The 27,402-nt window shown below is 49.6% G+C and overlaps 1 protein-coding gene across 1 annotated transcript in view; it reads left to right on the top strand.

Annotated features, from left to right (window-relative positions):
* Positions 1–27,402, top strand: part of PHIP (pleckstrin homology domain interacting protein) — an 863,049-nt gene that overhangs the window by 135,813 nt on the left and 699,834 nt on the right. Inside the window, exon 9 of the mRNA XM_030199061.1 lies at positions 17,496–17,566. Within this exon, the coding sequence (XP_030054921.1) occupies positions 17,496–17,566 (71 nt within the window). The remainder of the gene's footprint in view (positions 1–17,495; positions 17,567–27,402) is intronic.

The raw sequence follows: 27,402 nt of genomic DNA, 5'->3' as shown, positions 1-27,402 counted from the left end.
GCTTACATCAGAGGGCCAGTTAATATTCAGTTCAATATATCAGCAAAATAACGAAAGAAAAGAGACTTTGACCATTAGCCAAAAAACAGATGGTTTTCAGGACAGAAAAACATCTTTGATAATGTTTTCTCAACCATCCTATTTAATAATTTGTACCATGAACATTCCATGAAGCTGCCTGGGTCCTTGCCTCCATTCTGGATGGCTGTGCCAGGGACTGAAGCCTCGGATGATGTCATCCAGAAAGCCCAAGCAACAGCAGCATTCTGACAGAGAAAAAAAAAGTAACACCCTGTCAGAAAACCTCCCCTGTCTCACACATACTACTCTCTGTGACACACACAGTTCACCCCCCCCCCCCCACACACACACTCATGCAACATCTAAAACCTCCCCCCCTCTGTCATTCTGACAGAGAAAAAAAATGTAACACCGTCAGAAAACCTCCCCTGTCTCACACATACACACACAATCTCTCTCTATGACACAACACACACAGTTCACCCCCCCCACACACACACACACTCATGCAACATCTAAAACCTCCCCCCCTGTCATTCTGACAGAGAAAAAAAATGTAACCCTCACCTCTGGCACTGTCAGACACACACACACACACACACACACACACACACTAACTCTCTCACATACACAATCACTGTCTGTCTCATAGACACACACATTGACCCCTCCTTGGAGAATACAACACAGATGATGAACACTTCAGAACCCCAATACAAGCCCAACACCGACACAGACCACTTCACCCCACCCATCATCCCACCCCCCTTTCTCATTCTGACAGAGAAAAAAAACCTGTACCACCCTCTTAAAAACCCTCCCCTGTCTCACTTACACATAAACACACGATCTCTGTTTGTGACACACAACACACACAGTTCCCCAACCCACCCCACCATCCCCCCACAAGGTAACTGTCACACACACACACAATTACTGACTCATACACACACACACACGCATCATCACAGTTCATCAAACTCACCCCCACCACTGTCATTGTCAGAAACACACACACAATCTATCACATACACAGTTACTGTCTGAATCATATACACACACACTGAAAAAGCCAAGAACCTACCCCTCCTCTGTCAATAGAACAATGATGTACAACACTTAGGAACTCCACTCAAACACAAACTATCAGTAAAAAAAAACACAACAACAACCCCAAACATATATTAAAACAGTTCAGGTCAAAACAAACACAAATAGATAAAACCCTTGCTAGCGCCTGTTTCATTTGATTGAGAAACAGGCCTTTCTTACTAGTTGATAATAGAAAGAGAACAATTACTGATGTCTTCTTATCTAACTAAATCATTCTTTAAGCTGTATGTAGACTAGAAAAGAAAATAATTGTCACCAGCACCCTTTACCTTGAGAAGTTTACTCATCTTTATAGGCCCTCTCAACTACAAATAAATAGTCTGGTTCACATTGATTTGACCTTCTTCTAAGGTCAGTGATAAAGCTAAAAGCAGCACATTTTTCTCTTTTAAATTAAAGGCAGTTTTCTAATATTTCAGACTAGAAATGTTAACCCTAAGTTTTCCAGATCCATAGGAACAAATTCATTGTATTCAATTTTTCACTGTATCTTTTCCGTATCAGTTAACCATCAAACCCACTTCACCAAACCAGTGTTCAATATTGTATATGTGGCAAAACTCTTTTGAAAATTCAAAAGGAAAAAGCATCAGAAAATGCAGGTATAGCTTATTTATAACCTGTCAGTCAATCATTGGCTTTTACCATACAGTTACTTAGCTCACATCAGTGCAGAGGTTAATTGGTTTATTTCACTCCTCTTTGGGTGATTTGTCCTTTCTGTATCAGGCAATTAATCATGAAACTCCCTGCCTTTGCTGTTAAGACAGGAATCATATTAACCAAGATTTTGGAAACTATTGAAGAGTTCTTTATTTTTTGAATTCTTGATGATTTAGATCATTTTTGTACAGTATTATCTTTTGTCTTACCTCTCCATTTTTGTTGTATTATCAGAGGGGTTTTGCCTTTTTATTTTTTTAACCAATTTTTGTAATTTTTTTTTTTTTCCACTAAGTCTTCTGGCAAGTTGCAGAGTAGAAGACTCTCATATTGTATTATATCATATTATTTCCTTAGCTCAGGCAGCAGATGAATCCATCAACTGGTGGGTTGTATCCATCTACCAGCAGGAGGAGATAGAGATCACTAACTTAAGTGAATGGCATTGGACGACCAGCCCCGCTGTAATTAGTATATCTCTATCTCCAGCAGGTGGTGGACGTCTCCTTGCCAGCTCCTGGATTCTTCTGCTTGGGACTCCTCCTGGGCTAGTTTTGGCTAGCCAGTTGAGTGTGGAGGCGATTGGCTCTTGTTCCATCCTTGGGGGCATACTTCTTTGGGGTCCCTGCCTCACCCTGTGTCCCCTTCTAATTCCCTGTCTCTCTGTTTCCTTCATCACCATTTAAAAAAAAAAAAATAAAAAGCAGAGAGAGAAGCAGCTTCAGTGCTGCTGCTGCAGCTTTTGCTGTTTAAAAAAAAAAGTTAAGGGAATTTAGTGACAGCGATTTGGTTTTGGCTGCAGAGAGCGGGAATTCAGACGCTCTGTTCTGATCAGCTGTTCTTCTCTTACGCTGGGTGAGTGCTGTTTATTTCTTTGGGGAGATCGCGTCTGAATGGCAGCCGAAGCAGCTATGCGCTGCCCCCGATGCGGTAAGAAGAGAACCGCATCGGGGCTTTGTGGGGCAGGATGTTTGAAGTCGGGGTCAGCTGAGGTGGCCTTTGCGGAGCCTTCGGGTTCTCACGCTGACGGTGTTGCTTCGCGCGCCATTTTGATTTGGCCTAAGTGGCTTCTGCCGCTCAGCTTTTCAGGACCCTTTGTTGCTGGCAGAATCAGAGCGGTTTTCTCCCGCATCAGCGTGTCTAGCTGGGGAATCTAATTCTGTTGCTGGGGGCTCTGGGGGTATGTTTTCCCCAGAGTTTGTGCTGCTTTTACATCAGGCATATCTTTTAAAAACGAATCCCTCTGCCTGTTTCTCAGGGCCCTTTGCTGACACTTAGTTCTTCAGGGGCAGGCTTTGAACAAATTCTCCCCTCTGCTCCTGATTTTCTGCCTCCTAAGAGAAGACCCTCCTCTATGTCTGAGGGGGCATCTCTGGGCCCCGGTTCCCCGTTGCCTTCGCTGGCTGCCTTGTCTGGGGGTTCTCTTCGCCCTTCTAGGGTGGATGATTTTGAGGAGGGTGATTTGAAGCAGGATGAACCTGATGACCCTTCTGCTGTCCGGGTGTTCCATAAAGATGAGCTTACCTCTTTGATTTCTAATGCTCTGGCGGCTTTAGATATTTCTGATCTGGAACCTCAGCCTTCTTCGGTCAATATTAAAATGACCAGTACGCAAAAACCTTCTAAGGATTTTCCTGTTCATGAGGCAATTCAAGAACTGATTTCGGCTCAGTGGTCCGATCCTGAAGGGTCGTTTAAAGTAGCCAAGGCAATGTCTCGCCTTTATCCGGTGGTTTCGGAGCAGGCGGACAAGTATGTTCTCCCTACTGTGGATGCTTTGGTGACAGCAGTTACCCAAAAAGACGACCCTTCCGGTAGAAGGGGGGTTGCCCTTCGGGACGTGCAGGATCGTCGTCTGGAGGCTTCATTGAAATGCTCCTTTGAGGTGTCGGCTTTGGCTCTTCAGGCGTCAATTTGTAGCTCGTATTCAGCCAGGGCATGTCTTAGCTGGCTTCATCAGGCACAGCAGCATGAGCCGGAGGAAGGTCTGAGTTTAGAATCTGTCTCCGCTCTTTTGGAATCAAGTCTAGCTTATTTGGCTGATTCACTTTATGACCTTGTGCGCTCCTCAGCTAAACTTATGGCTCTTTCAGTTTCTTCTCGCCGTTTCTTGTAGCTGCGACATTGGGCGGCGGATCTGGCCTCTAAGCAGAGACTCACTCGGCTGCCCTTCTGGGGCAAGCTTCTCTTTGGGGAAGATTTGGAAAAGATCGTGAAGGACGTAGGTGACTCTAAGGGTCAATGTCTGCCAGAGAACAGGGCTTGGTTGACTCCAAGGACTCCTGCGTCTTCTACTTCTCAACCTCGTTTTAGAGAGGTTAGGTGTTATCGGCCGGGTCGGCCTCAGGCTAACTTCCAGCGGAACCGTTTCCAGCAGTGTTCTTCCTTTCAGAATGATAAACGTTCCACGGCCTCCTCGTCACACCCAGGGGTTTCAGGACATTCTTTGCAATGATGGGGCAAAGGTCCCCTCTTCGGTTCCAGAAATTGGCGGTCGGCTGACCCTTTTTTTCGAAGAGTGGACCAACATTACCTCAGATCAATGGGTCTTGGATATTATCAGAGAGGGTTACAAGCTAGAGTTTTCTTCTCCCGTAGGCGTCGCTTTTGTGGAATCCCGTTGTGTCTCCGTCTCCAAAAGGGTAGCTTTCGAGACCACTATCTGTTCTCTCTTGGAGTTGGGGGCGGTGGTTCCTGTTCCGTGATCCAAGATTCGGATAGGTCGTTATTCCATTTATTTTGTGGTGCCTCGAAAAGGAGGTTCTTTTCAGCCCATTCTCGATCTCCGCAAAGTAAATCAGTTCCTGAGGGTTCGGCATTTTCGCATGGAAACATTGTGGTCCGTGGTGGCGGCAGTTCAGCTGGGGGAGTTCCTCACGGTGCTGGATCTCAAAGAGGCCATATCCCCATTTGGCAGCAACATCAGCGTTTTTTTCGGTTTGCCATCTTAGGACGTCATTTCCAATTTTGGGCTCTTCCCTTCGGTCTTGCCACGGCTCCTTGGACATTCTCCAAAGTCATGCTGGTGGTAGCAGCGTTCCTGAGAAGGGAAGGGATCAGAGTTCATCCCTATCTCGACGACTGGTTGATTCGGGCAGACTCGATTCCAGAGAGCCTCAAGGCTACCGATCGGGTCATTTGTCTCTTACAGTCGTTGGGATGGGTCATCAATTTTCCCAAGAGTCATTTGATTCTGTCTCAGCAGTTGGACTATCTGGGAGTCCGCTTCGATACAGCACTGGGGCGTGTCTTCCTCCCAGAGGAGCGGGTGATCAAACTCTGGTCTCAGATATCCGGCATCCTTCAGTTGTCCTGACCTCGGGCTTGGGACTATGTTCAGGTTCTGGGCTCCATGGCGTCAACCTTGGAGGTAGTTCCTTGAGCCAGAGCTCACATGAGACCGCTTCAATCTTCGCTCCTGAGCAGGTGGTCTCCGGTATCTCAGGATTATCAGTGCCGTCTCCCTTGGTTTTCCATGGTGATACGCAGTTTGACATGGTGGCTTCACAGTCTCAATTTGTAGAAAGGGGTCTATTTGGCAGTTCCACAGTGGATAATAGTAGTATCAGATGCCGGCCTTTCGGGTTGGGGGGCTCTTTGCCTTCAACGTTATGCCCAGGGGGACTTGGTCAGCGACCGAGGCCAGTTGGCCGATCAATTGTCTGGAACTCTGAGCAGTGTTCAACACCTTACTCCACTTTCAGCCTTTGTTGGAAGGGAGTGAGGTTCGTGTGTTTGTGGACAACACGGCGGTGGTGGTTTTCATCAATCGCCAGGGCGGCACTTGGAATTCAGCTCTGTCGACAGAGGCGCAGAGACTTCTTCGATGGGCAGAGACTCATCTGCAGTGCCTGTCAGCAGCTCACATTGCAGGAGTCTCCTCAGTCGACACACCCTGGATTCAGCGGAGTGGGAGTCGTCGGTGGAGGTGTTTCAGTTGATCTGTCGGAAGTGGGGAACTCCGATCATGGACCTCATGGCGACACGCAAGAACTCCAAGGTTCCTCGTTTCTTCAGCAGAAGAAAGGAACCCAAGTCAACAGGTCTCGATGCTCTTCTTCAACCCTGGCCAGAGAAAGCGCGTCTGTATGTGTTTCCTCCTTGGCCCTTGATTGGAAGGGTTCTCCTCAAGATTGCTCTACACAGTCCGAGTCATTCTGGTAGCTCCAGATTGGCCTTGGCGTCCCTGGTATACAGATCTGGTGCGGCTCCTGGTGGAGTCGCCTTTTCGTCTTCTGGTTCGGCCCGATCTTCTGCATCAGGGGCCGATAAACATGGAGGACCCTTACCACTTTGGTCATACGGCCTGGCTATTGAACGGTCACGGTTGAGGAAAAAGGGATATTCTCCGAGGACAAGCAGGCTGCTTGTTCTCACTGATGGGTGACGTCCTCGGCAGCCCCTCCAATCGGAATCTTCCTAGCAAAGTCCTTTGCTAGCTCTCGCGCGCCCGCGCGCACCGCGCATGCGCGGCCGTCTTCCCGCCCGAAACCGGCTCGAGCCGGCCAGTCTTCTTTCGTCCGCACTCGGTACGGCTGTGTTTTTTGCCGTGTTGAGCCCCGGAGAGTCGACCTCGCGCGTCCGTTATCTAATCGACGTGTTTTTTCTTCGGAAAAGTTTCTTTTCGTTCGGAAAGTGCTCCGGAAACCCCCTTGGGTTTCGTTTGCCTCTTCCCGTATTTCCAGTTTTTGCCCCGGTAAGTTTTCTTTCGTTGTCGGGGTAGGCCTCTTTTCGGCCTCGGTCGAGATTTTTCTCCCTTAAAGTTTTGGTGCTCCAAATTCGTCATTTCGGATTTTGACTTCGCCGGCGTGATTTTTCCGCCCATGACATCGAAGCCTTCCAGCGGCTTCAAGAAGTGCACCCAGTGCGCCCGGGTAATCTCGCTCACTGATAGGCACTCTTCGTGTCTTCAGTGTCTGGGGGCCGAGCACCGTCCCCAGAACTGTAGTCTGTGTTCCCTCTTACAAAGGTGGACTCAAGTAGCGAGATTGGCCCAGTGGAACGTTTTGTTCTCGGGCTCTTCGTCGGCATCGGCACCGGGGTCATCGTGTGCATCGACGTCATCAGCGTCCAGACCTTCTTCCTTGGCTGCCAGTGCATCGAGTGCATCGAGGCATCGGCCCTCTGCATCGGCGCCGAGACATCGGATAGCTGCATCGACGTCGGTGGTACCGGGACCTCGTCTCCTGATGTCGTCGGACGGTGGTGCATCGAGTGGAGTGCAGGTGAGGGCTGTCCATTCCCCTGCTGGTGGCGGTGAGCCCTCGGGTGGGTCTCCTCCTACCCTGAGGGCTCCTGCGGTACAGCCCCCCCGAGACCGACCTCCTTCGGCCTCGGCCCCGAGGAAGCGACGGCTGGATTCTACGTCCTCCTCGTCGGTGCCGGGGAGCTCCGGTGACATGCTTCGGAAGAAGTCGAAGAAGCATCGACACCGGTCCCCTCCCCGCGTCGGCACCGAGAGCTCTGGGTCGCCGAGGGAGTCGGCACCCAGCAGGCATCGGCACCGAGAGGACCGCTCACCCTCTGTTCAGGAGGTGTCGATGCGCTCCACTCTGGACAGCCCGGAACAGCCTCCATGCCCGGAACAGGTTCTGACGTCGACGCCTGCATCGACCTCCATGCCTTTCTCTGCAGCCGCTCTGAACGAGAGCCTCCGGGCCGTTCTCCCAGAGATTCTGGGAGAGCTGTTGCGCCCTACCCCTCCGGTACCGGCGGTGCTTGCGCCTCCGGTACCGTCGAGCGTGGCGCCGGCTGGCCCATCGCCCGGGGTGAGGTCCCCGACGTCGGTACCGCGTGCGGTGCCGACTGCGGCCACCTCCCAGGAGGGCTCCCCGACTACATCGGCGGAGGGAGCTTCGCCGATGCGGGCGAGGGAGTCTACCTCTCGACGCCCCCATCGTGGACGTGGCTCCACGGAGTCGAGCCGGGCACGGTTGCAGACACAGGTCCGTGAACTTGTGTCTGACACCGAGGGTGAGGCCTCGTGGGAGGAAGGAGAAGACCCCAGATATTTCTCTGACGAGGAGTCTGAGGGTCTACCTTCTGATCCCACTCCCTCTCCTGAAAGACAGCTTTCTCCTCCCGAGAGTCTGTCTTTTGCTTCCTTTGTCCGGGAGATGTCTACGGCCATCCCCTTCCCGGTGGTTGTGGAGGACGAGCCCAGGGCTGAAATGTTTGAGCTCCTGGACTATCCTTCTCCACCTAAGGACGCGTCCACTGTTCCCCTGCACCATGTCCTCAAAAAGACATTGCTGGCGAACTGGACCAAGCCTTTAACTAATCCCCACATCCCCAAGAAGATCGAGTCCCAGTACCGGATCCATGGGGACCCAGATCTGATGCGCACTCAGTTGCCTCACGACTCTGGAGTTGTGGATCTGGCCCTAAAGAAGGCTAAGAGTTCTAGGGAGCATGCTTCGGCGCCCCCGGGCAAAGACTCTAGAACCTTAGACTCCTTTGGGAGGAAGGCCTACCATTCTTCTATGCTCGTGGCCAAAATCCAGTCTTACCAGCTCTACACGAGCATACATATGCGGAACAATGTGCGGCAGTTGGCGGGCTTGGTGGACAAGCTCTCTCCTGAGCAAGCCAAGCCATTTCAGGAGGAGGTCAGGCAGCTGAAGGCGTGCAGAAAATTCCTGGCCAGAGGGGTATATGATACCTTTGATGTCACGTCCAGGGCCGCTGCTCAAGGTGTGGTGATGCGCAGACTCTCATGGCTGCGTGCCTCCGACCTGGAGAATAGGATCCAGCAGCGGATTACAGACTCCCCTTGCCGAGCGGACAATATTTTTGGAGAGAAAGTTGAACAGGTGGTAGAGCAGCTCCACCAGCGGGATACCGCTTTCGACAAGTTCTCCCGCCGGCAGCCTTCAGCATCTACCTCCTCAGGTAGACGTTTTTATGGGGGAAGGAAGACTGTTCCCTACTCTTCTGGTAAGCGTAGGTACAATCCTTCTTCTCGACAGCCTGCGGCCCAGGCTAAGCCCCAGCGTGCTCACTCTCGTCAGCAGCGTGCGCCTCAGCAAGGCCCCGCGGCTCCCCAGCAAATGCAAGGGGCGAGCTTTTGACTGGCTCCAGCAGAGCATAGCCGACATCCAAGTGTCAGTGTCGGGCGACCTGCCAGTCGGAGGGAGGTTGAAAGCTTTTCACCAAAGGTGGCCTCTCAAAACCTCCGATCAGTGGGTTCTGCAAATAGTCCGGCAAGGATACACCCTCAATTTGGCCTCCAAACCTCCAAATTGTCCACCGGGAGCTCAGTCTTACAGCTTCCAGCACAAGCAGGTACTTGCAGAGGAACTCTCCGCCCTTCTCAGCGCCAATGCGGTCGAGCCCGTGCCATCCGGGCAAGAAGGGCTGGGATTCTATTCCAGGTACTTCCTTGTGGAAAAGAAAACAGGGGGGATGCGTCCCATCCTAGACCTAAGGGCCCTGAACAAATATCTCGTAAAAGAAAAGTTCAGGATGCTTTCCCTGGGCACCCTTCTCCCCATGATTCAGCAAAACGATTGGCTATGCTCTCTGGACTTGAAGGATGCCTACACACACATCCCGATACTGCCAGCTCACAGACAGTATCTGCGATTTCAGTTGGGCACACGCCACTTCCAGTACTGTGTGCTACCCTTTGGGCTCGCCTCTGCGCCCAGGGTGTTCACAAAGTGCCTAGCTGTGGTAGCAGCGGCACTTCGCAGGCTGGGGGTGCATGTGTTCCCATATCTCGACGATTGGCTGGTGAAGAACACATCCGAGGCAGGAGCCCTGCAGTCCATGCAGATGACTATTCGCCTCCTGGAGCTACTGGGGTTTGTGATAAATTATCCAAAGTCCCATCTTCTCCCAGTGCAGAAGCTCGAATTCATAGGAGCTCTGCTGGATTCTCGGACGGCTCGCGCCTATCTCCCAGAGGCGAGGGCCAACAACTTGTTGTCCCTCGTCTCGCGGGTGCGAGCGTCCCAGCAGATCACAGCTCGGCAGATGTTGAGATTGCTGGGCCACATGGCCTCCACAGTCCATGTGACTCCCATGGCCCGTCTTCACATGAGATCTGCTCAATGGACCCTAGCCTCCCAGTGGTTTCAGGCTGCTGGGGGTCTAGAAGACGTGATCCACCTGTCCACGAGTTTTCTCGAATCCCTGTATTGGTGGACAATCTGGTCCAATTTGACTCTGGGACGTCCTTTCCAAATTCCTCAGCCACAAAAAGTGCTGACAACGGATGCGTCTCTCCTGGGATGGGGAGCTCATGTCGATGGGCTTCACACCCAAGGAAGCTGGTCCCTCCAGGAATGCGGTCTACAGATCAATCTCCTGGAGTTGCGAGCGATCTGGAACGCTCTGAAGGCTTTCAGAGATCGGCTGTCCCACCAAATTATCCAAATTCAGACAGACAACCAGGTTGCCATGTACTATGTCAACAAGCAGGGGGGCACCGGATCTCGCCCCCTGTGTCTGGAAGCCGTCAGCATTTGGCTCTGGGCTCGCCGTCAAGGCATGGTGCTCCAAGCCACATATCTGGCAGGCGTAAACAACAGTCTGGCCGACAGGTTGAGCAGGATTATGCAACCTCACGAGTGGTCGCTCAACTCCCGAGTGGTGCGCCAGATCTTCCAAGCGTGGGGCACCCCCTTGGTGGATCTCTTCGCATCTCGAGTGAACCACAAAGTCCCTCAGTTCTGTTCCAGGCTTCAGGCCAACGGCAGACTGGCATCAGATGCCTTCCTCCTGGATTGGGGGGAAGGCCTGCTGTATGCTTATCCTCCCATTCCTCTGGTGGGGAAGACTTTGTTGAAACTCAAACAAGACCGAGGCACCATGATTCTGATTGCTCCTTTTTGGCCGCGTCAGATCTGGTTCCCTCTTCTTCTGGAGTTATCCTCCGAAGAACCGTGGAGATTGGAGTATTTTCCGACCCTCATCACGCAGAACGAAGGGGCTCTTCTGCATCCCAGCCTCCGGTCCCTGGCTCTCACGGCCTGGATGTTGAGAGCGTAGACTTTGCCTCTTTGGGTCTGTCAGAGGGTGTCTCCCGCGTCTTGCTTGCTTCCAGGAAAGATTCCACCAAGAGGAGTTACTTCTTTCTGTGGAGGAGGTTTGCCGTCTGGTGTGACAGCAAGGCCCTAGCTCCTCGCTCTTGTCCTACACAGACCCTGCTTGAATACCTTCTGCACTTGTCTGAGTCTGGTCTCAAGACCAACTCTGTAAGAGTTCACCTTAGCGCAATCAGTGCATACCATTACCATGTGGAAGGTAAGCCGATCTCGGGACAGCCTTTAGTTGTTCGCTTCATGAGAGGTTTGCTTTTGTCAAAGCCCCCTGTCAAGCCTCCTACAGTGTCATGGGATCTCAATGTCGTTCTCACCCAGCTGATGAAACCTCCTTTTGAGCCACTGAATTCCTGCCATCTGAGGTACTTGACCTGGAAGGTCATTTTCTTGGTGGCAGTTACTTCAGCTCGTAGGGTCAGTGAGCTTCAGGCCCTGGTAGCCCAGGCTCCTTACACCAAATTTCATCATAACAGAGTAGTCCTCCGCACTCACCCTAAGTTCTTGCCAAAGGTCGTGTCGGAGTTCCATCTGAACCAGTCAATTGTCTTGCCAACATTCTTTCCCCGTCCTCATTCCTGCCCTGCTGAACGTCAGCTGCACACACTGGACTGCAAGAGAGCATTGGCCTTCTACCTGGAGCGGACACAGCCCCACAGACAGTCCGCCCAATTGTTTGTTTCTTTTGATCCCAATAGGAGGGGAGTGGCTGTAGGGAAACGCACCATATCCAATTGGCTAGCAGATTGCATTTCCTTCACTTACGCCCAGGCGGGGCTGGCTCTTGAGGGTCATGTCACGGCTCATAATGTTAGAGCCATGGCTGCGTCGGTAGCCCACTTGAAGTCAGCCTCCATTGAAGAAATTTGCAAAGCTGCGACGTGGTCATCTGTCCACACATTCACATCTCATTACTGCCTGCAGCAGGATACCCGACGCGACAGTCGGTTCGGGCAGTCAGTTCTTCAGAACCTGTTTGGGCTTTAGGATCCAACTCCACCCCCCGAGGGCCCTGTTTGTTCTGTTCCAGGCTGCACTCTCAGTTAGTTGGTAAATTTTTTAGGTCAAGGTCAGTTATGTCCTCGCCGTTGCGAGGTCCAATTGACCATGGTTGTTGTTTTGAGTGAGCCTGGGGGCTAGGGATACCCCATCAGTGAGAACAAGCAGCCTGCTTGTCCTCGGAGAAAGCGAATGCTACATACCTGTAGAAGGTATTCTCCGAGGACAGCAGGCTGATTGTTCTCACAAACCCGCCCGCCTCCCCTTTGGAGTTGTGTCTTCCCTTGAACTGTATTGTCTTGCTACATACTGGACTGGCCGGCTCGAGCCGGTTTCGGGCGGGAAGACGGCCGCGCATGCGCGGGCGCGCGAGAGCTAGCAAAGGACTTTGCTAGGAAGATTCCGATTGGAGGGGCTGCCGAGGACGTCACCCATCAGTGAGAACAATCAGCCTGCTGTCCTCGGAGAATACCTTCTACAGGTATGTAGCATTCGCTTTCTGATGTCATCACTACTTTATTGCAGGCTCGTAAGCGCTCCACTTCGGCAGCGTATGCCCGTGTTTGGTGCACTTTTGTAGCATGGTGTGAGGTCCGTGCTTGGTCTCCTTTTCAAGCTTCTCTGTCTCAGCTATTGGCATTTTTGCAAGAATGTTTACAGAAATGATTGGCCTATAACTTGCTTTGGGTTCAAGTGGCAGCCTTGGCGTGTTTTCGGGGAAGGGTGTCAGGTTCCATCTTGGCAACGCATCCAGATGGGGTCTGTTTTTTGTGAGGGGCTCTTCATCTCCGCCCTCCTTTGCGTCACCCTTGTCCGTCCTGGAACTTTAATTTGGTTCTTAGGACGTTGCAAGGTTCTCCTTTTGAGCCGTCGCGTAGGGCCTCCAATAAAGATCTCAAACTGAAGACTGTGTTTTTGGTGGCTATCGCGTCAGCATGTAGAATTTCCGAGATTCAAGCCCTTTCTTGTTGGGATCCTTTTTTGCAGTTCTCAGAGGCGGGGGTCACGATTCGTACTGTGCCTTTCTTTTTGCCGAAGGTTATTTCGGCTTTTCGTCTCAATCAGCCTCTTTTCCTTCCTTCATTTAGAGAAGAGGATTTTTCTGTGGCTTTTTGTAGTCTTCATCTTTTGGATGTGCATCACGTTCTTTGCTATCTGGCGATGTCTAATGACTTCCTGAAGACAGATCATTTGTTTGTGCTCCTTCAAGGTTCTCGTCATGGGCTAGCGGCTTCAAAACCGACTATTGCGAGATGGCTTAAGGAAGCTATTTTTTTCAGAGTATTTGTTGGCTGGTCGAAACTTGCCAGAACCCTTGCGTGCTCATTCTACTAGAGCGCAGGCGGCTTCGTGGGTGGAGTCTTCGGTCTTGTTCTTACAGGAAATTTGTTGGGCGGCTACTTGGGCTTCTGTTCATTCTTTTACCAAGCATTATAGAGTGGACATAGCTGCCAAATCTGATGCTTCTTTTGGTATGGTGGTCTTGTCTAGGGGTCGACGGTGTCCCACCCTATTTAGAGACCGCTTTGGTACATCCCACCAGTTGATGGATTCATCTGCTGCCTGCGCTAAGGAAGGTAAAATTATTTTCTTACCTGATAATTTTCTTTCCTTTAGCTGCAGCAGATGAATCCAGCATCCCTTCCTAGCTTACCGTTGCTTTGTTTTTTCTATTTACTCTGTGTGTTTGTTCCAGTTCTTTGGTTTGCTGTTGCAGTTTCAGACACAAGTTTCAGAATCTAAAAAAAAAAAAATGGGAAGAGTTTTCTCTTTATTTGAATATACTCTGGTTCTGTTGTTTCTCTTCTTATTGTGAGGAAGGTTTCCTTCGTTATGGCTTTACTTTTGCTTTGTGATGAGACATATACTAGCTTACAGAGGGGCTGGTCATCCAATGCCATTCACTTAAGTTAGTGATCTCTATCTGCACCTGCTGGTAGATGGATACAACCCACCAGTTGATGGATTCATCTGCTGCAGCTAAAGGAAAGAAATTTATCAAGTAAGAACATAATTTTACCATTGTAAGAAGATACATTTTCAGTTTTTTTGAGGAATAGGGATGCATGGTAAGTGAGCATCACAACCTGTCATCCCTGAATGGAGCGAAGGCCTTCGGTATCTATACAGTCAGATTCCTCTAGTGGCAAAGCCTCTTCTGAAAGTCAGAAGGTGTTATGACCTGGTGAATGTGAGTCCTTGTGCCCCGACTGAGCACGGCGGAGATGGAGTGGCACTGCACTTGGTCAGGCAGCCAGACAACCCTTAGCTTCACCTGGGAAGCGACCACCGTTCCCTGGGAGTTGAGCCCCCAGGTGTAGGTGGCCACCAGGACTTCTGGAACCGGTGGGGCTGCACAGCCGCTGACCAGGCTGGCGGGCAATCAGACACAGTCCAATAGCCAAGTAATCCGTAGGACAAAGAATAATCAAATCAGTCCAAGGTCTAGGCAGGTAGCAAACAATCGTGGTCAGGAAAACAAGCCGAGGTCTGGAACACAGGAATACAGGAACTGAGAAAAGCCGGTGAACAGAACTCCGGCGTGGACCTCTGAGACAATTGAGGCCGAAGCAACGAAGGACTGGAGGCAGGGCTTTAAATAGTGTAGGAATCAGTCTCAAGCATGTTAGCTGATCCAAGATGGCTGCCCCCATCAGCAGAGAAGCACAACACCCAAAAATGGGCTTCCTTCCTGCAGCCGGCCAACCGCAAGATGGCCGCCATAAGCTGAGATGCCCATCCCAAGATGGCCGACCTATCCTGGAGAAACACCACCAAGATAGCCGGCTATCTCTGCCGGACCGCGCCTCGCCGGCGACTCGGCCACGCAGGCCTGAAACCAGGTGAGGAATGTAACAGAAGAGACTGGGGAGTTATTATACTTTCTTACTGGACAACACGGATCTGATTCCTTCTTTTGTGACAGTCCTGTGAGGGAACTGATCCAGTCCGGATCTTCTCTGATCCTAATCACGCAGAGTTAGTGAATTCTTGTATGCCCCAACATTATGTCCCTAGACCCCTCACCTTGGCTTTTGAAAAGGTAACTTGAATTTGCCTATATCAGATCCTACCCCCCACCCCCACCCCCACCCCCACCCCCACCCAACACACAAAATAAGTTGATCTCCGGGCCTTAGTGACTTGTCTGCCCACCCTACACAAGATTTTATGTGCTCTAAATTTCTGCTTAAAGTGGTGCTAGATTTCCACCATAACGAGTTGTCTTTCCAGCATGTCCATGAACGTGAACATGCCATACACGTCTTGGATTACAAAATGGACAGTAAATACCTACTAAAACTGAATGTAAATCACCTTGAGCTACAATTAAAAAAAATGGCATGAGCAAAATTCAAAATCCCTATCCCTTTCTTTCATGGCATTGCCATAGTGGTTTCTGGGGCACATGAGGTCAGCCTTCAGCGAAGAGGTTTTTAAGGATACAGTTTGGACTTCCATTAGCACATTTACATTCTATTATCATTTGGAGAGGGATTCCAAAATGGATGCCGATTAGCAGACTCAGGAGCCGTTGGCTCCTGCTGTCATTGCTGCTGCGGCCCGTTGCCTGGCTATGGTCTGGCCCGATCTTTTCGGCTGTGCCATCGTTGATGTCCGCGGAGCTTTGAGTGTCGCCAGTTCCCTCGTCTGCGGTCAATCATTTCCCTTCTCGCCTCTAGCGTCGGGTGGCAGTGTGGTGCGTTTGCATTGGGGGCGTGGTGGAGGCTGCAGGTGGGTGCGGACCGATTCTGGATCACCCAGCGGGGTCCAGTGGGTTGCAGGGGGCTTGTTTGATCCACCGCCTGCGGTCGTCTGTCTGTTCTTCTGGGCCACTGGTTTCTTCAGTGCTATGGATCTTCCGCCGATGTCGACCTGCCGCTCGGTCGGTTGCTAGCTGTTGGTCATTGCGGTGGCATCATTGGGTCCTCTTGGAAGGTGCTGTCCTGCTGATTCCAACTGTGAAACCAGCCTGCTTGCCATTGAAGAAGTCTGTGAGTGTGTGGGTCGGCTGCCCAGGGAGCGGGCGTGGACAGTTGGAGGAGCGGATTTCGGCTCCATTCCCATCATGTTTGGTCATCTGGTGTGCCTGGTCGCTTTGCATCTCTTCTAGCCACTCGAGGTTCGGCCATCTCCGTGGATTTAACATGAGGCCTAAAGTCTATGGTCCATTTTGAACTCGCTTATCCTTTCCCTATTCTCTTCTTACCCTTTTTCTTCTATTTTATCTAATTAATTGTATCTGTACCACCTCTGATCTGGCGTTAGCTTATCAGTGCATTGTAAGCCACTTTGAGCCTGCAAAACTGTGGGAGAAACGTGGGGTGTAAATGTACAATAAATCTCCAGTGTGACAGGTTTGGTCACTTTGTCCTGTTTAATCTTTTCTAGTTTTGCAGTCCAGTTCCATCCTCCCTTATTTCTCATGTTTATTATTTCCAGGTTGCTTTTGTTAAAAGAAAACGAAAACATTCAAAAAGGCTTGTTCCTACAAAAATGTTTTGTTGCCTGTTGGTATTCTATTCCCCAGGTTGTTTTTTTTTTTTCAAGAAAAACTTGCTAGGGATTTCCTTTTGTGAAGAGTACATAGCCCGCTTGCCCTTGGATTAACCAATGTTGCTGACCTGCATCATTAGGACAGCATTCTATCAGCCCTCGTGAAACTCACCTACCTCTCTCAAATGTTGACTTCTCTTAGTCTTTGCTTTATATATACTTGAAGTAGTCTCATGTGATGCTTCAGATGCAGGAGGTCCCACGTGTGTAGTGTATTGCTCTTGAAAGCTGTTACATTTATTTGTATGTCTTTGGCTCAGCTGCTTTTTTTTTTTATGGCATCATCTACTTCTAAGGACTGATATCCTGTTGTCCTTAAATATCCAACTTTTGCAGGTAAGGAATTTCAATTTTCAGTCTATATGATAAAATGCTTTTTTACTTGTGTATTTTTCTCCTCAGGAATTATGCAAGCAAAAGTGATGCCAACTGGCCTTAATCGTGCTCTGAGTTGGATTAAGTTACATTTGGGTGTAGTAGCTTTTAGGAGACTAATAGTAACCATGTGTTATGGGTGAATAGCTATTGTTAAGCAGGAGAAATGAGTCACCTTGATGGAGTGCACAAGTGAAATATGCTTTCTGCTTAATTTTAATTTTTTTTATTTTGATTTTGGGTAAGATTTTTGGAGTTTGAGTTTACATCAGAACCAGTACTTTGCTGCTGTTTGCCTCTTTGAAGCTGGTACAGCAGGGGCGAATAGATAGATTTTAAGAATTTGTATAATTCCTGTACTACAGATTGATTAATCTTTGAGCAATTACAAATACATGTTTGTTATAGCATGTATTTAATTTAATAAATACCTAGAGATCTACTGCTTTAATTCTGCTTTTTCCTAACACACAATACTGGATAGGTGCTTAATTTGTGAGAGTAAGGAAGGAGTTATGTCAATGTGAAAACCTCCAAAAACATTGCAGAGATCAGCATTCATCAGTTTTCACAGAATCTTATAGTGAGGTATATCACATCAGATTATTTATAGATGGGCAGCTGTCTGTTACCTTGTGCTTCTTTTTGTCCTGATTATTTTAAAAGTGAAACATAGCAAGTTCTCCAGAGGTAGAGTTCATTTTTGTTTATTTGCTTTTGTAGTCAGAGGCCAGTGAAATACACAGAGCGTCCTCGACCTGGAGTTCAAATGATCTGCTCTTCTTTCAGTGCAGGTATGTCTTTCAACTTTTAGTTGGCAGTGGAAACTTTTGATTAGGTACTTCCTGGACTACTAAAGATGAAATCACTTCTAATGTGAGCAATTACAGGGTGAATTGTTAGTTTATTTTGTAGTTTGAAAAAAATTATGAAGCTGGTCTCCTTCACAAAAATACTGTATTGGAGGGATGCACTATTTGTCTACTTCTTACCTGGAAATTGGAAAAAAAACACATGACATGATCAGTGTTTACAAATTTGTGTGCATACATTATGTATATTGAGGGAATAGTTTATAAACTTTTTTTTACTCGTAAAAAGGTTTTTATGAAATTATTCCAAGACTTACTTATGAAAATGTATGCATGGTGACAAAATAGTGTATACATTTACACAACTGCGCATGAGCGAGTGCCTTCCCGCCAGCCATGACAATGCTGGACCAGCAGTTTCTCTTCATCCACCGTGAAGAGAGAACGTGCTTCTTGTGGCTCCTCACAGCATCTGGTGTGTTGCTGCTTTTATCTTTCATTGGGTATTTTTTGCCCACTTTATTTTTCTTTTTTTTTCCCTGCCCTCCCCTTATGGTTTTAGACTTTTCCCCCACTTTTAAATTTTTTTATTTTTCCATGCTCATGAGGCCTACTTAGAATCTTCTTCCCTCCTGATTTTTTTCTTGGTGATTTGCCGTTTTTTTGATATCACCATCGAGTCACTTGATTTGGCCGTGCAGTTTTCCTTCCATGTCATTGAAGGTTCCCAATGACTTCAAGTGCTGTGCTCGATGCAGTCGGACCATCTCTGGAACCGATACTCATTCCTTAGTGTCAGCAGACGTGTGGGTTGTGTCCGTCTATCAGCAGGTGGAGATAAGAGAGCACTGACTTGAACTGTGCCTTATGGGACGGAATGCTTCCTACCGTTCAGTATTCTCGATCTCCAGCAGGCAGATGGATGAATTTCCACAGGTGGAGACCTGCTCGAAACACGCTCACTCCCAGTGTTCGAGACAGGCCTAGCAACCATGTCGACCGATGCCGGCGCAACTCTTTACCCCAATGCCAGTAGCGATGTTGAGGATTCAGACCAAGCTCCAAAAAGTTTTTTTTTCGCTTAGCCTCTCTGGCCAGCTGGGTTCTTTCCTTCAAACAAAGACACAAAACACAGATGAAGGCTCCCCTGGGTAGTTTCCTCATCACTCCTTGGTGGTCGATTCTGTGCTCAAGAGAGCCAATAGTTCTAGGGACTATGCTTCAGGACAACCTGGCAGAGAACTAGAACCCTGGTTTCTTTTGGGCATAACATGTATCAGGCCTGTATGCTCATCTCCTGTATTCTGTCTTACCAAGTTTACATGAGCCTATACTTTCAGAAATTTGTTGCACAGTGTGTTTGGTTTGGCGGATTCTTCAACAGTAGTCAAGCAGCAGAAGGTGTGTTGAAAGTTCTTGGCCAGGGGTGACTATGACACTTTTGATGTGGCATCCAAGATCTCTGCCCAGAGTACAGTGATGCACAGACTCTCTTGGTTGCATATCTCTGACTTGAACTTCGTGGTCCAACAATAGTTGGCGGATGCCACGTGCCAGGTGGATAACCTTTTAGGTGACAAGGTGGAGGAGATCGCAGACCTCATCAAGAAACACACTGATACCGTTGATAGTCTCTTCCATTGGACATCTTCTGCACTATCCTCCTCATTCAAGTGGTTTTGGGCAAGTTGAAGAAGGGTCCATACTACTCTGAGATGTAGGTATGCTATTCCTCTTGCCAGTCTCAAAAGGCTCAGCCCCAGTGTGCTCATTCTCGTCAACACCGTGCGCCCAGTGCCCAACTAGAACCCCAGTCAAAGCAAAGGGCAAGCTTGTGACTGGCTCCAGCAGAGCATAGGCACAGTAAAAGTGACCATCCCGTATGACCTGCCATTTGGGTGGGAGGCCGAAATTTTTCCAGGAAAGGTGGCCCCTTGTTACATTCAACTGGTGTTTACACCTTGCATTGATGTCAGTGACCACCAAAGTGCCCACCAAGAGCGTCTCACATCAGCTCTCTGCACAAGGAGGTATTTGCGGAGGAGCTCTCTGCCCATATAAGACTCCTGCGGTTGATCCCATTTCACCAGAGGAAGAAGGGCAGGGATTTTTTTTGAACTGCTTCCTTGTTTCCAAGAAAACGGGGGGGGGGGGGGGGGGGAGAGAGAGGAAGAGGAGGGAGATGTGTCCCATCCTAGACCTAAGGGCCCTGAACAAATTCCTGGTCAAAAATTCATGATGGTTTCTCTGGCCACCCTTTTCCCCTTGATCCAGGAAAATGATTGGATATGCTCTCTGGATTTAAAGGATGTTTACAACTTACTTCCTGATACTTCCAGACTACAGGAAATATCTTCAATTTTGGCTGAGAACACATCACTTTGTGTTGTCTTTTGGCCTTGCGTTGGTTCCCGGGGTCTTCACCAAGTATCTTGCAGTAGTTGCATCGTTGCTATGCAGACTGGGGGGTCTATGTGTTCCCCTATCTGGATGATTGATTGGTGATGGACATGTTAAAGGACGGTGCTCAGGAATCCATATGGATAATTATTTGAATGTTAGAGCTACTAGGATTAATTTTATATTACCCCAAGTCCCATCTCCATTCCAGTCAGGAATTGGAATTCATAGGAGCCCTGCTAGACATGCAGCAGGCATGGGCTTTTCTCCCTGTGCTGAGGACAGACACTCTTGTCTCCTTTGCCACTCAGGTCCGAGCCAACTAGTAGGTCTTGTCTCGCAAGATAAGTCTGTTAAGCCAAGTGGCCTCCACTGTCCATGTCACGCCCATGGCACATATTCACATGAGAACTGCCTAGTGGACCCTAGCTTCCCAGTGGTGGCGAGCCATGGGGGAGCATAACTGATGTCATCCAAGTGACACCAGAATTTGTTCAGTCTCCTGTTTGGTGGACAATTCAATCCATTTTACTACTACTACTACTTAGCATTTCTATAGCGCTGCCAGGGTTACGCAGCGCTGTACAATTTTAGCATGGGAAAGGACAGTCCCTGCTCAAGAGAGCTTACAATCTAAAGGTTACTTCCATTACACATTTCTCAGCCCCAGAGGTTGCTGACAATGGATACATCCCACTTGAGCTGGGGATCTCATTTAGATGGACTTCACACTCAGTGTGCTTGGTCTGCCCAGAAATAAGATCTACAGATCAACCTTCTGGATATTTGGACCATTTAGAATTCTCTAAGGGCTTTCAGAGATTGGCTGTCCAACCAAATTATACTCATTCAAATAGACAATCAGTTTGCAATGTACTGTACCAACAAACAGGGGAGTACTGGAAACATCTGCTGTGTCAAGAGGCTGTCCGAATGTGGTACTGGACACTCCAGCAGGGGATGTTTCTCAAGGCCACTTACTTGGCCGGCAAATCCATCAGCCTGGACACTAGATTGAGCAGGGTCATGCAACCGCATGAGTGGTCACTCCACATGGCTGTTGTCCACGAGATCTTAGTGTGGGGCACCCCCTCGGTGAATCTCTTTGCCACTCACATCATTCACAAAGTTCCTCAGTTCTGTTCCAGACGCCAGGCCCATGACAGAGTAGTGTCGGATGCCTTCCTCTTTCATTGAGGTAACGGTCTCTCGTGGGATTATCCTCCAATTCCTCTTGTGGGGAGGACTTTACTGAAACTCAAGCAAGACCGTGGATCCTAATCGTCGCATACTGGCCCAGGCAGATCTAGTTCCCTCTTCTTCTGGAGTTGTCCTCTGAAGAATCTTGGAGATGAGAGTATTTTCTGAAACTCATTACGCAGAACGAAGGATCTTTTCTACACCCTGCCTTCCAGTGTTTTGCCGTCATTGCCTAGACGTTGACAGCTTAGAATTTGCTTCCTTGAGTCTTCCTGAAGGTATCTCCAGGGTCTTGCTGTCTTCCAGGAAAGATTCCATAAGAGGTATTACTCTTTCAAATGGAGGAGGTTTGCCGTCGGGCAAGAGGGCAAGTCTCTAGACACCCTTTCTTGCCCTACACAAACCCTGCTTGAATACTTTCTACATGTCTCTGAATCTGATCACAAGACCCACTCTGTAAGGGTTCACCTTGGTGCGTTTAGTAGTTACCATCGCCGTGTAGAGGGTTAGCCTATTCTCTGTACAACCTCTAGTTGTTCGCTTCATTAGAGGTTTTCTTTTGTGAGAGCCCCCTTTCAAGCCTCTTTCTGTATCATTGGTCTTCAACGTTGTCCTCACCCAGCTGTTGAAAGCTCTTTTCGAGCCAATGGATTCCTTTCATCTGAAGTACTTGACCTGAAAGATCCTGTTTTTGATGACTGTTACTTCAGCTCACAGGGTCAGTGAGCTTTCAGGCTGTAGTGACGGATCCACCTTAGACTAAATTTCATCATAATGGAGTAGTTCTCTGGACCCACCCTAGGTTCCTGACATATCCTCCCCCCCCCTCCTCTTGCAATTGTTTTCCATGCTATATTATTGTACTGATGGTCCCGCGCTCTCATGGTGGGCAGGAAGGCACTCTCGTATGTGCAGTGGGGATGCTGCTTGTGTTCTTAAACCTATACTAGCTTGTTAAACTCCGCACTGGGTGACGTAGATGATGTCACCCACATGTGAGAACGAATGACCTGCTGTCCTGGGAGAGTGCCAACCTCTCCTCTTCCCCCATTCTCTGTTTCTGTGGATAACACTCTCATCCTCCCTGTTTCATCAGCTTGTAACCTTGGGGTCATCTTAGACTCCTCTCTCTCCTTCTTTGCACATATTCAGCAGACTGCTAAAACCTGTCATTTCTTTCTCTATAATATCACCAAAATTTGCCCTTTCCTTTCTGAGCACATTACCACAACCCTTATCCATACTCTTATCACTTCTCGCTTAGACTATTGTAACTTGCTTCTCACAGGTCTCTCACTCAGCCATCTCTCCCCTCTTCAATCTGTTCAAAATTCTGCTGCATGATTTATATTCCGCCAGTGTCTTTATTCTCATATTAGCCATCTCCTCAAGTCACTTCACTTTCTCCCTATTCATTTCTGTATACAGTTCAAACTCCTCTTATTGACTTACAAGTGCATTCACTCTTTAGCTCCTCAGTACCTTTCCACTCTTATCTCTCCCTACATTCCTCCCTGGGAACTCAGTTCACTGGTAAATCTCTCTTAAATGCAGCCTTCTCCTCCACTGCTAACTCCAGACTCCGTTCTTTTTATCTTGCTGCACCATATGCCTGGAATAGACTCCCTGAGCCAGTACGTCAAGCACCTCCATCTCTGACCGTCTTCAAATCTAGGCTAAAAGCCCACCTTTTTAATGCTGCTTTTAACTCCTAACCCTTACTCACTTGTTCAGTACCCTTATTTTATCATTCCCACCTTAGTAATTCCCTTATCTCTTATTTGTCCTGTTTGTCCTAATTAGATTGTAAGCTCTGTCGAACAGGGACTTGTCTCTTCATGTTCAAGTGTACAGCGCTGTGTACGTCTTGTAACGCTATAGAAATAAGTAGTAGTAGTACCTGCTACAGGTAAATATCTTTGCTTTTTTGTCCTTTCAATCCAATTTAGGCCGTAAGAAGCATGCTTGTTTTCCAACACATCAATTGGGGCATACTTTTAGGCTTGTTATTCAATTGAATAATCTCTCCAGTTTCTTAGTTTGATAATTTTACTATTTTGTACACGCTCCTTAACTACTTGCCCTCTTTGAAGCCTCCCGGATATTGAACCAGGAGAATCCATTAGTTAGATTTAACTTCCATGTTTCTTCTTTCTGGTGAGTTCATAAGACTTTTCATCATTAATGGACATGCTCAAAAGCCCCTGTTATTAACCGTGTCCATGTAGATCCATGGTAGAAGTTACTGATTTTGAAATAGCGAGTGATGCTGGCTCCACCTTCCTCCTGCAGCTTACTTGCCTTCAGGCTGTCCCAGATGATTTTTGCTTGGGAATCTCCTCCTTGCTGAAAGCTGACTTTATAGAGGCTTTCTCCCAGCTGATAGGTGTTTCCCCCCCCCCCCCCCCCAGCTGCCATCATAGGGGCTTTCCCAGCCAATTGACTGCTTGTCCCCCCCCCCTCCCCCCCCCTCCCCCCCCCGCTGACATAGGGCTTTCCCCCAGTTGATTGAATGTGTGCCCTTGTGATGCCAGCTGGGAGGGGGTGGATAAACTAGCAGATAGCGAGTCCTCTGGGAGAAAGCCCCTATGATGTCAGTTGGTGAGGATTTCATCAAGGAGGAGATTCCCAAGCGAAATCTTTGGGGGCAACCTGAGGAAAGGCAAGTAAGCTGTAGGAGGAAGGTGGAGCTAGCATCAGAGCAATTTGCTATAGAAAAAAAATCTCCTCCTTGCTTGTTTCTCTGCTCCCCCTCTAAGCTGTTCCCTTCTGTCAAAAAAGTTTTGCTATTGAAAAATGCAAGCAGAGTGCTTCTCCCAGAAGTTGCCTTCACACAAGGAGAGCTTCAGACCTCATAGAAAATTTTACACATTAAAGGTATGTGCTCCTTTTTGTTCATCACTCAGAATTCTCATTTTAATACTAATCGGCTCGTTGTATTTCATTTGCATAGGATTATTATTGCCTATCGAGATTGGTATTATGGATGTAGAACCCCTTTGTGCATGCTAAACTGGATAGAACAAGTCAAAATCAGACGTTCCTAGCTTTGGTCATCCCTTAATTCTGAATGATCAGGCTCAGTGTTGGGGTACCATCTTTTGGACTATATCAGATATCCTATCTTCTATCACAGTTCTCTGCCTGTTCTGTATTGTGCCATCACCATGGTAGCACCAGGGGTTATATGTGCTTAAATGTCAGATCAGTAGAGTGGAGAGACTTCTGAGAAAATACAAAGCCAAGGAAGTACTAATTCAGTGTAAAAAGTGTCAACGTTATTATACTTTCCATTTGACCTTGGTGAAGAAAGCTTTCTTTTTTGGTGAAAGCTTAACCAAATCTAGTGAAAATACTTTATGCTGTACTCTCTGATCTTACCCATGTTCCTAATATTATTATTCCTTGTCATCAGCAGCAGATGAATCCATTAACTGATGGGTTGTATCTGCCTTTCTCCGAGGAAAAGCAGGCTGCTTGTTCTCATGACTGGGTAGACGTCCACGGCAGCCCCCTCCAACCGAAAGAAAAGTCTCGCGGGAGGTCCCGTATGCGGGGCACGCCCACCGCGCATGCGCGGCTGTCTTCCCGCCTGTGCGCGACCGCTCCCGCTCAGTTTCTGTTTTTCCACGCTTGGAGAGAGATGGAGTTTCGTCCCTCTCCTCTGTCAGCCCCGGAAAACTGTTTTCGCGGCCTTATCCGCTATTTTCTTTCGTTGTAGCGCTTTCGCGTTCCCTTTCCCTCGTGTTTCCAAAAAAAAAAAAAAGAGAAAGTCTCTTTTCCCTTCGAGTTTTCTCGACTTTTCCTTTCACCGCCATCGGCCGCGCATCCGAGTTTTCCCCTTTTTTGTGACCCCTTTTTACCGCCACCATCGACGGTTTTTACCTCGCCGACGCGATTTTTACGTCAATGTCATCGAAGGTCCCGAGCGGCTTTAAAAAGTGTGGTCGGTGCGGCCGGCAAATCTCGCAATCCGATACCCACGCTTGGTGCCTCCAGTGCCTTGGGCCGGAGCATAATTCCAAAGCGTGCACCTTGTGTCTCGGCTTGAAAAAGCAGACACAGGTTGTGAGGCAAGTTCTTCGGGACTGTCTTTTTGGAACTTGTGCCGGCCCGTCGGCAGCATCGGTGCTGACTGCAGGAACTTCGGCATTGGTACAGGTGGTGACGACTTCGGCGCCGAGCATGGCATCGACCCCAGGAGTACAGGTTCCTTTGGCCCGACGACCTTCCAGCGATGGGAGCGGGAAACAGCCGAGTGCGCCTCCACCCGCCTCGGCTGGTCCTGCCGCACAGGGCCATCGGGACCGAACCCTGTCGGACCCGACCCCGAGGAGGCGTGGGGACTCCACATCCTCCTTGTCCGTGCCGTGGAGAGCCGATGACAGGCATCGGAAGAAGCTTCGTCATCGGTCGCCCCCCGGCTTACGATACCGGGAGCTCTGGGGCGTTGAGAGACTCGGCCCCCGAAAAGTGTCGTCGCCGGGAGGAGCGCTCCCCCTCCATTAAAGAGGTGTCGATGCGCAGGTCGTCGGGCACTCCGGTACCGTCTCCTGGACCTGAGCAGATTCGGGCACCGACGCCTACACTGGCCCCCCAGCCTCTCCCGGCAGCGGCCGTGGACGAGTGCTTCCGGGCCATCCTCCTAGGTATCCTGGAGGGGCTGCTGCGCCAGTCTCTCCCGGCGCCGGGGGGGGGGGGGGGGTGCTCGCGCCCTCGGTGCTGTTGATGGAAGTGCCGGCTGGCTCTGGCCCTTTGATGCTGCCCTCGACACCGGTATGGCTTGCGGCGCCGGTCTTGACCGCCACTCAGGTGGAATCCCCGTCGATGGAGGGAGCTTCGTCCCCACCAGTGCGGGAATCCACCTCTTGGCACTGTCATCGAGGACGTGGTTCCTCGGAGTCGAGACGGGCCCGGTTGCGGACTGAGATCAGACAGTTCATGTCCGACACCGAGGAGGAGGCCTCGTGGGGAGAGGAGGAGGATCCCAGATATTTCTCCTCCGAGGAGTCTGGTGGTCTTCCATCTGAGCCCACGCCTTCACCGGAGAGGAAGCTCTCGCCTCCAGAGAGCCTCTCCTTTGTCCGGGACATGTCTGTGAGCATTCCCTTCCCTTCCCAGTGGTCACTGTGGATGAGCCGAGGGCTGAGATGCTCGAGGTCCTCGATTATCCATCACCACCTAGAGAGTCTTCCATGGTACCGTTGCACAATGTCCTGAAGGAGACACTGCTTTGGAACTGGTTGAAGCCCCTATCTAATCCCACCATCCCCAAGAAAGCGGAGTCCCAATATAGAGTCCACACGGACCCGGAGTTCATGCGGCTTCAGTTACCGCATGACTCAGCGGTCGTGGACTCTGCTCGCAAGAGGGCCAAGAGTTCGAGGGATACCGCCTCGGCGCCCCCGGGGCGAGAGTCTCGCACTCTGGACTCGTTTGGGAGGAAGGCCTATCATTCTTCCATGCTCGTGACCAAGATCCAATCATACCAGCTCTACACGAGCATCCACGTGCGGAACAATGTGCGGCAACTGGCGGACCTGGTCGACAATCTCCCGCCGGAGCAGGCCAGGCCTTTTCAGGAGGTGGTCAGGCAGCTGAAGGCGTGTCGCAAATTCTTGTCCAGGGGTATTTATGACACTTGTGATGTGGCATCCAGAGCTGCTGCCCAGGGTATAGTGATGCGCAGGCTCTCATGGCTGTGTGCCTCTGACCTGGACAACCGGACACAGCAACGGCTGGCGGATGTCCCTTGCCGGGGGATAATATTTTTGGGGAGAAAGTCGAGCAGTTGGTAGAGCAGCTCCACCAGTGGGAAATCACTCTCGACAATGTCTCCCACTGGGTGCCTTCAGCATCCACCTCTGCAGGTGGACATTTTTCCCGGGCCCAGCGGTCTGCACCCTATGCCTACAGTAAGCGTAGGTACAACCAGCCGGCCCGAAGGCCTCCTCAGGCACAGGGCCAGCCCCAGCGTTCTTGTTCCCGTCAACAGCGTGCGACCAAGCAGACCCCTGCAGCTCCACAGCAAAAGCACCGGACGGGCTTTCGACTGGATCCACGGGAGCATAGCTGCCATAAACGTGCCCGTACCGGACGGCCTGCCAGTCGGGGGTGGTTGAAAGCTTTTCACCAAAGGTGGCCTCTCTAACCTCCGACCAGTGGGTTCTCCAGATGGTGCGGGTACACACTGAATTTGATCTCCACTTGCCCACCGG

The sequence above is a fragment of the Microcaecilia unicolor genome, chromosome 3 (assembly GCF_901765095.1).
Source record: "Microcaecilia unicolor chromosome 3, aMicUni1.1, whole genome shotgun sequence".
In the NCBI taxonomy this organism is placed as follows: domain Eukaryota; kingdom Metazoa; phylum Chordata; class Amphibia; order Gymnophiona; family Siphonopidae; genus Microcaecilia; species Microcaecilia unicolor.
Note: the sequence above shows the minus strand (reverse complement) of the source record. Positions and strands in the feature narration are given on the sequence as shown.